This window comes from Paecilomyces variotii (genome assembly GCF_004022145.1).
Source record: "Paecilomyces variotii strain CBS 101075 chromosome Unknown C8Q69scaffold_13, whole genome shotgun sequence".
Lineage (NCBI taxonomy): Eukaryota > Fungi > Ascomycota > Eurotiomycetes > Eurotiales > Thermoascaceae > Paecilomyces > Paecilomyces variotii.
The window spans coordinates 48,739-62,587 of NW_021167152.1; the positions used below are offsets into that span (position 1 = coordinate 48,739).

The 13,849-nt window shown below is 49.8% G+C and overlaps 4 protein-coding genes across 4 annotated transcripts; 2 read left to right on the forward strand and 2 right to left on the reverse strand.

Annotated features, from left to right (window-relative positions):
* The first annotated feature begins 27 nt into the window (after positions 1–27).
* C8Q69DRAFT_437471 (hypothetical protein) lies at positions 28–1,378 on the forward strand. Its single transcript, XM_028628578.1, has 2 exons — positions 28–305; positions 360–1,378. Exons 1-2 carry the CDS (start codon positions 138–140, stop codon positions 1,278–1,280), a joined length of 1,089 nt encoding a protein of 362 aa, XP_028481930.1. The 5' UTR covers positions 28–137; the 3' UTR covers positions 1,281–1,378.
* Positions 1,379–1,702: 324 nt separating this feature from the next.
* Positions 1,703–3,664, reverse strand: C8Q69DRAFT_501156 (putative NOL1/NOP2/sun domain protein; the record flags this gene model as incomplete). The annotated part of the gene is made up of 2 exons (XM_028632356.1): positions 3,253–3,664; positions 1,703–3,181 (listed from the first exon to the last, which is right to left on the reverse strand). Exons 1-2 carry the CDS (start codon positions 3,451–3,453, stop codon positions 1,703–1,705), a joined length of 1,680 nt encoding a protein of 559 aa, XP_028481931.1. The 5' UTR covers positions 3,454–3,664.
* Positions 3,665–4,156: 492 nt separating this feature from the next.
* On the forward strand, positions 4,157–5,435 carry C8Q69DRAFT_92936 (acyl-CoA N-acyltransferase). Its single transcript, XM_028634176.1, has one exon. The coding sequence runs from the start codon at positions 4,390–4,392 to the stop codon at positions 5,080–5,082; it is 693 nt and encodes a 230-aa protein (XP_028481932.1). The 5' UTR covers positions 4,157–4,389; the 3' UTR covers positions 5,083–5,435.
* C8Q69DRAFT_92935 (putative FYVE domain protein) lies at positions 5,436–7,480 on the reverse strand. Its single transcript, XM_028634175.1, has 2 exons — positions 6,643–7,480; positions 5,436–6,197 (listed from the first exon to the last, which is right to left on the reverse strand). The coding sequence occupies exons 1-2, from the start codon at positions 7,084–7,086 to the stop codon at positions 5,790–5,792; spliced, it is 852 nt and encodes a 283-aa protein (XP_028481933.1). The 5' UTR covers positions 7,087–7,480; the 3' UTR covers positions 5,436–5,789.
* Between the last annotated feature and the right edge of the window lie 6,369 nt (positions 7,481–13,849).

Here is a 13,849-nt window from a genome sequence, read left to right on the forward strand (position 1 = left end):
CATACAATCGGCCATGATCACGTGATCCGACACATCTGTCCGCTAGGCAGCATGAGATGACCCTATTCCATACCCCTATCACCTATTTCAATAGCTCGGCAATAGCTAAATAGGGCCAAGTATATATACGCCACATCATGAATTGGGACAGCCTATGTTTCAACATAGCAACGTTGATTGCTGGGGCCTTTGTCCTTGACTTTGGCGCGGACAAATTCATTGATCATACAGTCATTGTGGGACAGCGGTTGGGCATTTCGCCCACTCTTATTGCTCTTCTGACTGCTGGAGCCGAATATGAAGAGGTATCCGTCCCCATTATAGCACTTTTTCGTATCCGTGCTGATAATTTCTCTCAGCTCGCCGTCATTGTCGCAGCAATCCTACAACACCGCAGTCCGCTAGCACTCGGCAATGCCATGGGATCTGCAATTTCCAATATACTCGGTGCCTTTTCCCTGGGCCTCCTATGTCATCCGGACAGAGTAGACTTCGATAGTAGTGCGAAGATGTATTCGGTGCTCCTGCTTTCCGTCACCACTCTATTCGTTGCATTGGCCTTTTTTCATCAGCTGAATCGAGTTACTGGTGGGATCCTCATCGGCGTCTTCGCTCTCTATATCATGTCGATTGGCTATGCCATTTATAGGGGTATCACTCAACCGACTTACTTGTCGGATAGTGATAACGACGATGAATTACCCATTGCCGATGCTGAACGCCCAATTGGCCCGTCGACTTCAGAGAATTCTCCTCTCTTGGGAAACGCGAATCCACCTCAGGGAACAATAACTACGGTCGAGGAGACAGACAGAAATCCGCCACGACCATTATATCAACATGTCTTCCAGCTCTTGTTGGGTCTGCTTGCACTCTCTTTATCAGGATATATTCTCGCCCATAGTGCAGGTGCCGTTGCTGATTCCCTTCATCTATCGGGCACCGTTTTTGGCCTGACGGTGATCGCTTTTGCCACGACCCTGCCGGAAAAGTTACTTTCTATTCTAAGTGGCTTTCGCGGGCAAGGAGGTATTATAGTTGCAACTACCGCAGGAAGCAATATATTTCTGCTGACGCTTTGTGTGGGCATTGTTGCGGTGGCGGGAATCCCCGTCGATGAGGCGGATACGTTTCTACTTTTTGACCTGGCCACGGTCTGGATGTCCTCGTTATGCTTTACAGCGGTCGTATTTCTTGGACCCAGTCGACTTGCTGGCCTGGTGCTTCTCGCTGCATATATAGTATTTCTGGTCCTCGAATTCACGGTGTACAAACGTTGAACCGACAATCTCGGACTCGCTAGCATCATCATTGCCACTATATCAAAAGAGAAAAAAGAATCCAAAAAAAGACAAAAACATACAACAGCAGGGATTCGCTGGTGGTCACCCACCCAACTACTAACCTGCCGGCGTGTGGCTTAAGTACGGCTGAGCGGACGGGAAGCCCTGTTTTCCACACCCTATGGTCGTATGTGGTAGGATTGTTGTCAATTAGCCCCATATACTGGATGTCTTTTCTATGGGAATTGTTGTTTTGCGTCTATCCCATTATTTAATCGTAGTTCGTAGCATGTAGAAGATTGTTATGTTGACATTGATATTGGCTTACAGTCAAAGTTATCCGGGTATTAGACATGAGAACTCGTGTAGTTTCCCAAAAAAAATGCAGTGTGACTTTTGATGGATCGACAGAATGTAATCTAATCGGAAAACCCTCCCCATTCCTCTTCGCTGTCATCGTCGGAGGTGACCGTGTCATTCGAATGAGATTCATCTGATACGCGCTTCTCATTCTGACGGCCGCTGAGGGATTCTGCCCTTGCACGGTCCCGGACGAAACCTGCAACGAAGAATCCCCCAGTCCCCTCTTCATCACCTGCCCAGCATCGCACACAAGCCTCTAACTCTTCATCTGTTAGGTTCACAGTGGGTTTCGCCTCCGCTCGCTGGTCAGCCCCGTTTGGAATGGGCACCACGTCGGTCCTGATTCCTCTGTGCTTCCATTTCTTCAGACCTTCAGGCTGCTCGTCACGTCGCATGATTCGCCAACCACCACTCCTTGCGACGTCAGAAGCGAGAATGCGGGATACGACGGACTCGTTTTCTAGGACATGGATCGAACATGTACTATATGTGACACGCTCAGCACTAGGAAAGCTCAGCGCATGCTCAACAATACGCGCTTGTAGGTTGGACAGTTTGATAAGACGGTCGACGTCAATCTTCTGATGGGGAGCTTCTTCCTCCGTCTCCAGCGCCTCCTCCGGTTGCGGGTTGGATCGGGGCTCTGGCTCTTGTCGACCCCGTTTACGCTTCTTCCCCTGGACATTCCCAGATCCAGCCTTCACCTCGGGGAGGACAAGTTTAGGGACGTCCTCACGGCCGACGATACCACTTCCGGAACAACTTGGGTCGAGTAGCAGACCAGCGATGTTCTCGAATCGCGGTTCTGAAGGATCCAAGGCGAGGAAATCCTGGCCCTGCAGTACGGTCACTATCTTATCCGCACCAGCCAACGTCACCATTTTCTGTAGTGTCTTCGCCCGCGTGGGAGACGCATCCATGGAATAAACCGCCGGCAACTTTGCTTTCGAGACATGCCGTTTTCTATACAGCAGTGAAGCCAAATGCGTCGTTTTGTTCCCTGGTGCTGCGCATCCATCTATTAGATCCCCATCCCACTTCGTGGTCGCATCTCCCAGCAAAAGGTACGCCGGGACGCAAGACGCCTTGTCCTGCAGTATGATTTCGCCATTCTTGTACGCCGGCGTAGATGTTAGATCAATGCCGGGGGGGACCGCAACTAGGTCTGGAATATGTTCATCCAGATATATCTTCCGCTCGTCGCCTGCCAGATCGGAGAGAACTGTGACTTTCTGATAACTGGCGAATGTCGACTTCAATTGTTCATCGAGAGTCGTGCGCACATTATTGATCCGTACCCATCGAGGATATAATGCCTCAGGTACCGCATCAACGCCTTTCTCTCGGAGAACTGCAGCCTTCAGCTCTTCAATGGAGGCACATTGACGGCGGACACGGGCCTTGACGAACTCTGCCTTCAGCCGGGTCTTGTGTCGCTCAATCGCCTGGCGGAGCGGATGCGCCGCGGGCGCCGCGATCCCTTTCTTCGCAATAAGATGATCGTGCACTAGAAGAAGTGCCAGCAGGGGAGTCAACTAAACAACCTTGGTCAGTCAGCAGGCATCTCCGAGGTGGTCAAGGGTCACCAGCAAAGGGAGCCGCTCACTTTAGGTTCCAGATGCAGAAAGTCCGCTTTCTCAATGACTTCTTTGAGCAGAATATCCCATTTTGACGTTTCCGTGATCAGCGCAAACACCTGCGCCGGCGACGCTTTCAGGTTGCGGGCGTTGTAGATGCGGGATTTGAAGGATCCGCCGGTGGAGGATGGCGCCGTCAGGATGGACACCGCATCGTAGTAAAGAGACATTGTCTCCTATCGATGATAGCAGACACGCGCGTCAATAATATGCTGTCGTAGGGTATCTATCGCATCGCGGACCGAATCGCTATCACAATTAAGCGATAAAAAAATTACGCTTTCTCCGGTAGCGACGCCGATGACACGTGATCACGTGATGTGAGACATGGATCCGAAGTGATCACCTTGATTAATCTAAGGTCAACTAAACAATAGAAAGATTAAGTTAAAGTTCTGACAATTAAGCCAACCCAATCGTAGTACCTTGTATCTTATCCTCCATGCTACCTGATAAGGGAAACCTTCATGTGGCCTTGTCCACTCTCTATTGAATCGCAGTAGCAGCCTGAGGCAGCGGTGATTACTCCACGCAGCTCCGCGCGAATCGGCATCACGATAGGAAAAGAATGGGTTGTTATTCGACAGAAATACACAAACCTGTATTGCGCGGATTCAGAATTGCTGAAACAGTCAACCATGGGTGGCACATACTCGATGTTAATTGCGGAAAGCTGACAATAGCCACAATACTAATACCGTCGGGAGAATCCTCTGGAAAAGCCATCCACAGCCGTCTGTTATCAAAGTTATCGAAGACAGACAGGCTTGTTTGCGCCGTTTGTCCCCGCTCCGCTCGGCGGATTCCTGTTCTGCTCCTGAACTATTTCTTACTCTCATCGTCCATTTCTTCTTAGTCTCTGTCAATTGTATCGTATGTTTTTCTCTTTTCCTTCCTCCTTCTGCATGACCTCTGCGGCGGTATTTGATGCAATTGAGGGACTAACCACCGCGACGATATATATATAGGTATCCAGTCCCTACCATCCCCGCATCACAAACCACGTCCATAAAATAACCACCTGCGCCTGAGTCGACAAACCACCATCTTACCAATTGCTCCCTATCTGCGTCCTTAATATCGATTCCGCAGAATACACTCTCACAATGGGCTCCAACCCCCTCCCCGCCGTGACAACGACCGTGCAGCCTCCTCCAGGCCCAAACACAGTCCGCCCGACCCCCGCTGACCCTTACCCCGCGCAGAATCCACCAACATTCACAGATGCGATGATCGTACGAACCAAAGTCTTCATCGAAGAACAGAAATGCTCTGAAGAAGGCGAGCTGGACGAAGACGACGCGCGCAGCTGGCAGTGGGTGGTTTACACGAACGAAACATCTTCTACCAGGACACCCATCGGAGTGATCAGACTAGTACCGCCGCCTCACGAGCCGCATGAAGCGCTGATCCATCCCGAGAAGGCGGCGAGTCTGCCGAAATATGACCTATCGCATGAACCGTACGTGAAACTTACACGGGTCGCCGTGATGCCAGAGTATCGGGGCAGGGGACTCGCTCGGTTTCTCGTCGAGACGGCGCTGCAGTGGGCGGCGGAGCATCCGGGGGAGATCGCCGCGGCCTACGCGCAGGTGGTGGGTGGTGCTGGGGACGGACAGACGAAGCAGAAGGAGAAGATGTCTTGGAAGGGTCTCGTGCTGGTCCATGCCCAGGTGCAGGTGGAGAAGCTATATGAGCGACTCGGGTTCGTCACCGATGAGGCTCTGGGACGGTGGTATGAGGAAGGTATAGAGCATGTCGGGATGTGGAGGCGGGTGGACATGCAAGGCCCAGCATAGACTCAGCAGACTTCCGTTCAGACAACTTCTCGCGTGCCTACAGGGATGGCTACGCTGTATATAAAATTAAGAGCGGTGATTATCTACGGGAATTACCCTTTGATAGACTGGAACTCCGTGCGGATAGAATAGACACCTAAAGATCGAAATAGTTCGGAAAATTGCGATACATCAACCACGCAGGACATTTTCATTAATAGTAGCCAACGTCTGCCGCATGCATGGTAGCTCCACTGGTCATCCATCACTTCCAGAGTAGATAGCGACAGATGGACATAAGTGACAGGGTATCAAGATCTCCCGTGCAAAGCCAGAAGACCACATGCGATAAATACCCCGGAATGAAAATTAAGACGGCCGTCTAAAACCCGAAATCAAAATGAAAAACAGCCGAGACTCCAGCAAATAAATAAGGCTAGCCAGCCTCCGAAACTCCACGGCGATGACAACAGAAACAAGGGGCAAGGGCTAAATCGTACATAGATCTGAAATGAAGTCTAGGGGGCATGAGCATAAGCCCGACGAAAATTATTCGCCCAACAATCGCAGAAGACAAGAAAAGAAAAAAAGAAGATCGCAGAACGCTCATCAAGAGATGCGTAGTGGGAATCATAAATCGACAATGCAAAGGTGAGGGGGGCCTCTCCATGGCACTTGGGAGGACGCAATTGAGGAGAAGTTCGGAAGAAGTTTGTGATGCTGCTGCTTCAAAAGGTGCTCCAGTTCCAGTCCCGGGGCACACTGGCGGCGATCTCGGATTGTTGATTCAACGAGGCCGCGAAAGCGTCCTGGTCGTTCCCTTCCTGGGTTTCTCCATTGGCAATGCGCTTGACAGCGGTAGGATCTCCGGACTGAGCGTCCAGCAAGGTCTGAATGCGGTCCAGGCGTTTCGACCGCGTCTCCTCCCAGCGCTGGTATGCACTGTAGCACAGCTCGCAGGCACGCGATGGAACTCCATCCGGGTGGAAGCGAGCATTCTGGTCGAGTGGAATCACATGGGGAGTATGAGAGGAGCAGAAGACATGGCCACAGTGACGGCAATGGTGACGGCGCAGAAAGAGACCGAAAGAAGATCGACAGGTAGGCGAATCACAGTTGGGAGATGCAGAGTCCGCCTGCAAGGAAGCAATGTCAGTTATGAAATCGAGAAACTATGTTGATGTTTCTCAATTCTTTTGAATAAAAAGCATGATATCCACAGGAACGGCGGGCGGGGCTTTCCTTGCAAAACAAGACTCAAGTATACAAGGGAAAAAAACAGAGAAAGATGAACTAAATGAAAATAAGGAGCGTAATCAAAATATCCCAATGGGGCCTGAGAAGAAATGATGCAATGACAATCTGATTGTGTGAAGGCATGGATAGTACGGCAATTGGGGAAAACGCCAGGTGGATCGTTGAGCACGTAATCCTCGACCGAAGTAGGCCGTTCTCGCGTCATTTCGACCACACAAAAGATGGGGACATAAAAGAAGAGCACATCCCCAGCACTCTTTGCAGAGACATCAAAAGGAAAGACGACAGCTAACGAGAAAGCAAGCACAACGTGTGAGAACTGACCTTCCAGTGTTCTTTCGTCGGTATTCCCGTGACCTCGCCGAGGTGTTCTCCCTTCATCCACTCGTCCTCGGCTAGTTTACTGATGCCGCTCTTGCTGCTCTCCACCGTCGACCGGCGAGTGATGGGTTCGTTTGTCTCGCCCTCGTTCAGGCTGTCGAGGGAGCCGTGGACACTGCGGGGAGGGGTGAGCGGCGACGGCTTCTGCGGTCTCTCTGTCGGACGCAGGGCAGCCGGGACGTAGAGCGGCGATTTGAGGGGGCGCAGCTGGCGCGACTGCAAGGGCAGCTGGTGCAGGGTCGCGTTGGTCAGCCGCGGCGAGGTGGGAGAATTGTTGGTGGGCGTGGTGGTGGCCGAGTTGGCTGGTGAAGGGTGACCGTAGATGGAAATTTGGCTCGTGGTCGCCGCGGGGGCAGTTTGCGTCGGGGCAGACACGTGAGTAGCCATTTTGCGAGATTGTTGCGATAAGGATAAGGATAGTGAGGCAGGTGAAGTCGCGGAGAGTGCGATGTGATGATCACAGGGCGAGGACGAGGGTGAAGGGGAGGGTGAGCCTTGAGAGGAGAAGAGAGGAGAGGAGCGGAGAGAAGAGAGAAGCGCTGAGGCGAGAGAGAGAGAGAGATCGCGATCAAGATAGTTTATCAAGATCTTGGAGCGTGCTGGGGGGGAAATCCAAGGGGGTGAGAACCAGGGCTGAAGTATCGACCCGAGCAGACGGGCTGAGGCGCCCAGTTCAAGTCCCGAAGCGGGCGAGAAGGCCGGTGGAGCTCGGATGAGGACGGTCAGCGTCAACGCGCGTGGCTTGGTTGGCCCCGGTCGCAGCGGTCAAGAGTATGTCGATTAGTGGATAGTACGTAGTAGTGGTTAACTAACTGGATAGAATATAGAATCCTATTATTATTATTATAATAATAACAACAACAAGAAGAAAACTAATCACAGACTGGATTAGTATGGTTTGACTGGCGTGGGATGAACAGAGCGTGGTGTTGTTCGTGACGCTCAGACGGGACGCTGATGGCGGCAAAAAGGGTTCAGCATCCGACTCGAGCAGTCGGGAATATGGAAGAGGAGAGAGACACAGACAGACACACAGACAGAAATCTAATAATCATCATCAACAAGTGGTGACGAAGAGAGGGTCGTCCACTCTGGTTCCAAACGACTCACTACAAGTTTCTACAAGTTTTCTCTTCGCGCAATAGATGATAATTTGCTGATTCTGTTCACTACAGATGATGCATCGATGTTCGCCAACGTCGCCTGTCTCCTCCAACCAGCGCGGTCGGGCGACGCTCCCCAGACGGGGTCTCCGGTTTTCTCTCTGGCCACCCGACGTCAACGTCCACGGATTGCGCCGCTGTCGATCCGGTCGTCCTCGCTTATGGTACATCGTGGTGGTCATCCTGATGGCACTCTCTCTCTCTCTCTCTCTCCAATTTTCTCTTTCTAGATCTCGTCTCTACCATAGAGATCATAGTATATACCATACTCCCTCATCCATCGCATCGCTTGGCATCAGATTCCAGACCGCCCTTCTTCATCTTGGGGCGACGCCACGGCGGGCATGACAGGTTACCTCTTTCGGGAAAGGCTCCAGTGACGATCGCGCCTCGATGGGGCTGGGCGCCACTGGCTCGAGCTTGAAGCCACTAAACCGTCTTCAGCGCCATTCCGAGAGACGCACTACAGTAACGTACCTAGGTAGTTGATAATAATAATAATTCCCTGGCAGGTCCAACTTCGTTTGATCCGTCGCATCGATTATCGCAATCTCCCGTCATCTCGATCAGCCTGGATCTGCTGTGAATACATGCTCTACTCAAAACAGCGTGAGGCGCTGTCTCTCATCGTGAGTTCAAACTTGAGGATCTCCAGGTGGCAATCATCCGCGTTCTTCATCTCGCGAACGTCACGAACAACGGTTCCTCGGGGCGCTAACCCGACTCGTGCGGTCCTTATCGCAGCAACATGATTGGTGGAACGCTACATATGTTCGTTGATTGGCCCGTGCCGCCACGAGCCAACTCCGAGCCACGGCAGCCAGGCCGACCGTTCGGCGATTGGTCGTCCGTATGTGGTATAGGCGTGGTTTTCCCCCAGCGGACTCTCCCCGCGCCATGTGGATTTCGTTACTCAATCGTATACCTCTTTCGACCTCGAAGGCGCTTTTCTTTTCCTCTTCTCTTTTTCTCCTATCCGTAGTCCGGTAGCCTGCCGCGGTAATTATCATAATAATATTATATTTTTCTGTTGTTTTTTTTTTCTCTCTCTGGTTGCTTTCCCCGGCAACCCCGCGGCCCTGTTGCCGTCAGTACTGCCGGAGACATACCCGGGATGATGCTTTTTCCCTTTCATGCGCCGGCCGATCGGCATCTAGCGGGGGCCAGAGCCGTCCCAGGGACACTTCTGCCGGCGTACCATAGAAGAGTAGTACATGCTGTTGTTTTCTGATCCTTTGCCAGGATATGTGTTATAATACTCAGGGGGAAAATGCCAGATCTACCCCGTACAAGGTCATCCTTCTATCAATCGCAAGAACCGCCGGGGCAGATCGGATTTCTCGATGCAGGGATCTCCAGCACCATCCGGTCGGACCCGTTGCTGATTGGCTCAGAGATTCCATGTCGGATTATCACGTGAACGGAGTTCCAGGCACGATCACGGAACGGATCATCTCGTTGTCCGTGGGATTGTTGTCTCTATCCAGTCTGTAACTAGTAGTAGTAGTATGTAATCAAGTAATATAGCTATATAATTCGCCTGTTTTTTTGTATATGAATCTCGCTCCCTTCGTGACACCTCTGTCTAAAGTGTTGGGAAGAACCTCCGTCGCACAAGCCATCTGCCCAACCTGCTGGACCAGCTAGAGGGCATAGATCGGAAATTGGCCGTTGCGCCCGGGATGCAATTACGGGACTGCTCCAGGCGGTGCACGTCCATCTTGGCCTTTTAGAGCGCAGCAACACCAACGTCAATGGAATTGCGATTCAGGTTGGTCTCGTATTTCTCCAGCGTTCCCAGTGAATGACCACATAACGATAGACACAACGCACATTCTCCTCAGGCCTTCCTATGCAGGGGACACAGCTCTTCCGACGAACCAGATCATCCTTAGCGTCTGGCGAACGAAACTTCGGATAGATGCACCACGAATAGACTACCAGAAGTGTTCCAGATCGACGACGACAGCTTGTAGTCGATTGATAATGGCCGCCCCAGCCACTGATGTCTATTACGAGCAGGCGGCTGGGCGAATCCATGCATGGCATTTTCGATTCGTATCGCGGAAAACAGTGAGATTCCGCGTTGTAAACCGGACTGATTGCACACCCGCCCTTGCAGCGTTATTTCCAACTCATCCGGAATCACATATTATTGATAATAAATGATCATTAGCCCCTGTCCTACAATAACATCTACTAACGCAGCCATCTACTGACCCCCGACGGATAGTTGCAATCGTACGCTATATGCGTTATGCGCTTGATTTCCATCTTCGTAGCATAGACGATTCCGGCATTGACTCTATTGCCAACGGCGATGGAGAAATACTCATCAATTGGAACGAGCGGACGCCACGCTCTGTCAGCGGTAGTCGAACAATAATAGAGATCGAGTTTGCGAAGGAAATCTTTCATTCTAGACAGTTAATGGATAATGAGGATTGAAACAACGCTGTGGACGGCATATACCAACAGCAAACAATCTCAGTTGGAGTAGACTGTGGAGGTGGCTCCCTGTATATTGGAATTTCTGGCCTGCAAACGCTTGACGATTTCATGGTGCTTAGGTATCTTTACGGTGCATATGAAAGGTTTAGTTTATACTGGTAAGAACGAAGCAATAAAAATTGTTGGAAGACAGCGAGTATTCAAGCTAATCATAGCATGCCTTTAGATCTAAAGATGGAGAATATTGCACTGGGCGGATTTGATCGTTCAAAACCAAACAGGAATGTTTGTGATCTCATCATCAGACTCGCAGATTGCGGAGCTACTATGTAAGTGAGCTTTTTAGCTTTTCTTGGCACTTCTAACATAGTCTATAGTCAGCAGACCATCTGTTAGAGAAATCATATCCGTCACATATCGAAGCCCTGAGGTTTACTTCGGAAAAGCTTAGAATGAGAGCACAGACATCTGGTCCTGGGGAATAATTATCAGTGCTCCCAAGTAGCAGCTATCTCGCATACGCTCCAACTACTAACTCTTTTGATCTATAGTTGGCCCAATTATTGCAGGCTCAAGTTGATTTCAAGTCGCCGGGATATATGATTCAATCTCCACTGGAACCCTAAGCAAAAAAGAAAAGGCCGTCTGTGATAAGCTAGCAATTGACTTTAAGCTACTCTCTGTGCCATTTTATGCTGAGGATAAGCAATACGCTCGAATTTTGCCTTCACCACGACCAGAAGAAGCGTATATGTGGGCAAATAAAATGGTCGAGAAGGGCGTTTCGGGTGAAGATATCCAGTCTCTAGTTGAAGTTTTAAATCCAGATCCAGATTCTCGCCTCACAGCGCGAGAGATCCTCGAGAGTGGGTACCTAGAAGGTTAACTTGGATCTTGAAAGAGACTGATATCCTCTGCAGCAATATCTCGTGGTACCAAGGGTATTGAAACCTTGTGAATATTCTCTGCTCTATCCCGAAAGGGAAAGCCTTGGTCGGACGAGGAAGTGCATTCTGGTATCATTGCGCTAGAAAAGGAGAATCTCTCTTGGTTACGGGTGAACAGAACTTATCCCGGCAGAAGTCGAGGCGCCATCCAGGCCGTAGCATGAACTTGAACTGCGATGACAGAACGACTTCATAGGCCAACACCGATGCTATAGTTACACTTACTACCTTTGTCAGGAATAAGACAGCGAATCCTTCAACTAGGAGCTGTTCATCAACCCTGGCAACGATATATTCAAAGCAGACTACAATCTCAACTGAATCACTAGCGCTCTATATAAATAATAGATCCTAGTAATATAAGAGAGCTAGGTACCTAGGAGACGAACTCCATAGAAGAGGCCTTAAATCGCTGTTTACGTCAAATGCTTCAACCCAGCTTTAGGAAACCTCGGTGCTCACCCTTAAATGATACTGTTACCTCCCTTATGGTTGTTCTGAAACTCAGCAACAAGCTTCCATCTAGATGGCCCCTTTCTTTTATCTACTGGTAAGCCTAACACCCCACACATAGATATACTTGCACTCTCCGGAATCATAAATAGACGGGGCCTTGCCATTATACATAATCCTAGCGTCTTATCTTCAATAGAGGTCTGCTTTTTGTGACTGATTTGTGGCCCTACTCTTGTCGCCATACGCCAGCCTCCTCTCTGAAGTTAACCAAACATACCAGCTCTCATCCACCATTCCTACAAATCATCCATACAAGATTGACAACTGTCAAAAGTTCCACTAGTTGTGTCGCACGATGCTGGATAGCCACGATGCTGGATAGCCACGGTAGCGTTTCGTAGCCACAAGAATCTCGCACATCTTGGAAGCTGTTAAACCACTGAATCTTAGCTCCGGCAGAGTACTATGCCTTGTATATTTCTGCCATTGCAAACAATGGCTATGCTCGATGAATTTCAAGTGAGACTTAGAAGATCGATGTTCTATACTGAATCTGACACTAATCGAGGCCCGCCCCACGATATCTTGATTGTTTAAGTCATGATTCTATCATAAAACCAATCTGATTGCTCTGCGTTGCCAATAGACATAGTAGTACTACTGTACCTCTGTCACCCTTGCCTCTATACTGAGTGAGGCCCTCTTGATATCATGGAGACAGTATTGCCAGAACAATGTATCCTTCTCGGTATTCCGCATGGCCAACTTGATTCCAGAGGCTTCTGCACTCGACGCTGTGTGCCCTGAAAAGATTCGGACGCTATCTGGATGAGTTCCACTGCGGCTCCAAGTCTCGAGAAATGAATCTTAACTTCTCTTTTAATTAGATCAAAGAGCTAGCAGATCGCTGCAGAAAGACTAAGAACGACAAAGTTGCCGTAATAATTACCTGCAGTCATTCTCCGCATGACCTTGTCTCGCAGGCGGATTGTGCCGACGGTCTTGAGAAGTTCCGGGTCTAGTTCTTACAAGATATTTGCGGGTGCTCTATTGAAGAACCAATTATCCCGGACAGTACTGAAATAATCATGAATAATGCTGGAACATATGATCATTATTCGCCCAGAACAGCGCGCATGCAATTTGCTTTTCGCAATGTCGAGATGCGTGTGGGTACTGCATTGCAGGGTCGCTGAAGGCTAGATCACGTTAGAGTTCATTTGTAAGACTGATCACAACTGATACTTGCAGACCAAGTTGGAACAGAGTCGAGTAAGCCCCATGTTCAACCGAGTCCTCAACATTGGAAGCAAGGTGGCATCGCTACCTTTGCGGGAAGGAGGAAGGCGGTGCAACGAATGCTGAAAACACTCGTATCCGTATCGACATCGACTCGAGTTAAAGCTCTGTATCATCACACTTTCACAGAAGGTAATCAGTTTTCCTAATCCTGTGGCAGTTGGTGTCGCTGTTATAATGAGAAGCTTTGCGCTAATGCAGCCAGTTGATCGTCTATCTTGGCTATTGCAGATCCCGTTCATCAGAAGTAAGGGTTGCAATTTGCCCGAGGCAAGGACAGAAATTTGGTGATAGTACACAGAGCAAGTGAAGTACGGAGTACTATTGTGGCTGGCTGGGAACGGTTCGGTCCGCCCCGTCGTCTTTAATTAATTGGTTAACTAACTTCTGGAGCTCACATGGGGACATCATGGATCATTATGGGTCAGATCTTCAGATGGTCCTTAATCCTATCGAGATTTACTGGGATCCCATCATGACAATGCTATTAGATCTGAAAAACATACCAATAGATGTACGCCAGTCTTATGGTCATTTGACTCCCCGACTCATACTAGTTAACCGGTATAGACGGATCTGCAGATGTGCACCTGCATGTCGGGACCTTCCATGTCTTTTAAAGTAACAGTGAGGTACCCGGGTTGACCAACAATACTCAATCGGTCTCTGTCCTTGTAGGGAAAGATCGGAACAGTCGAAGTGGGCACTGAGAGTTCTGGTAAGTAATGAGTATCATCCGCCAAGAAGCCCTAGCTGTCGATCGGAGTAGCGGTCATCAGCGCCGTGCACACCGTTTCCCTTGGGGACATATTCTTGTGATCTGTAATTACCTGG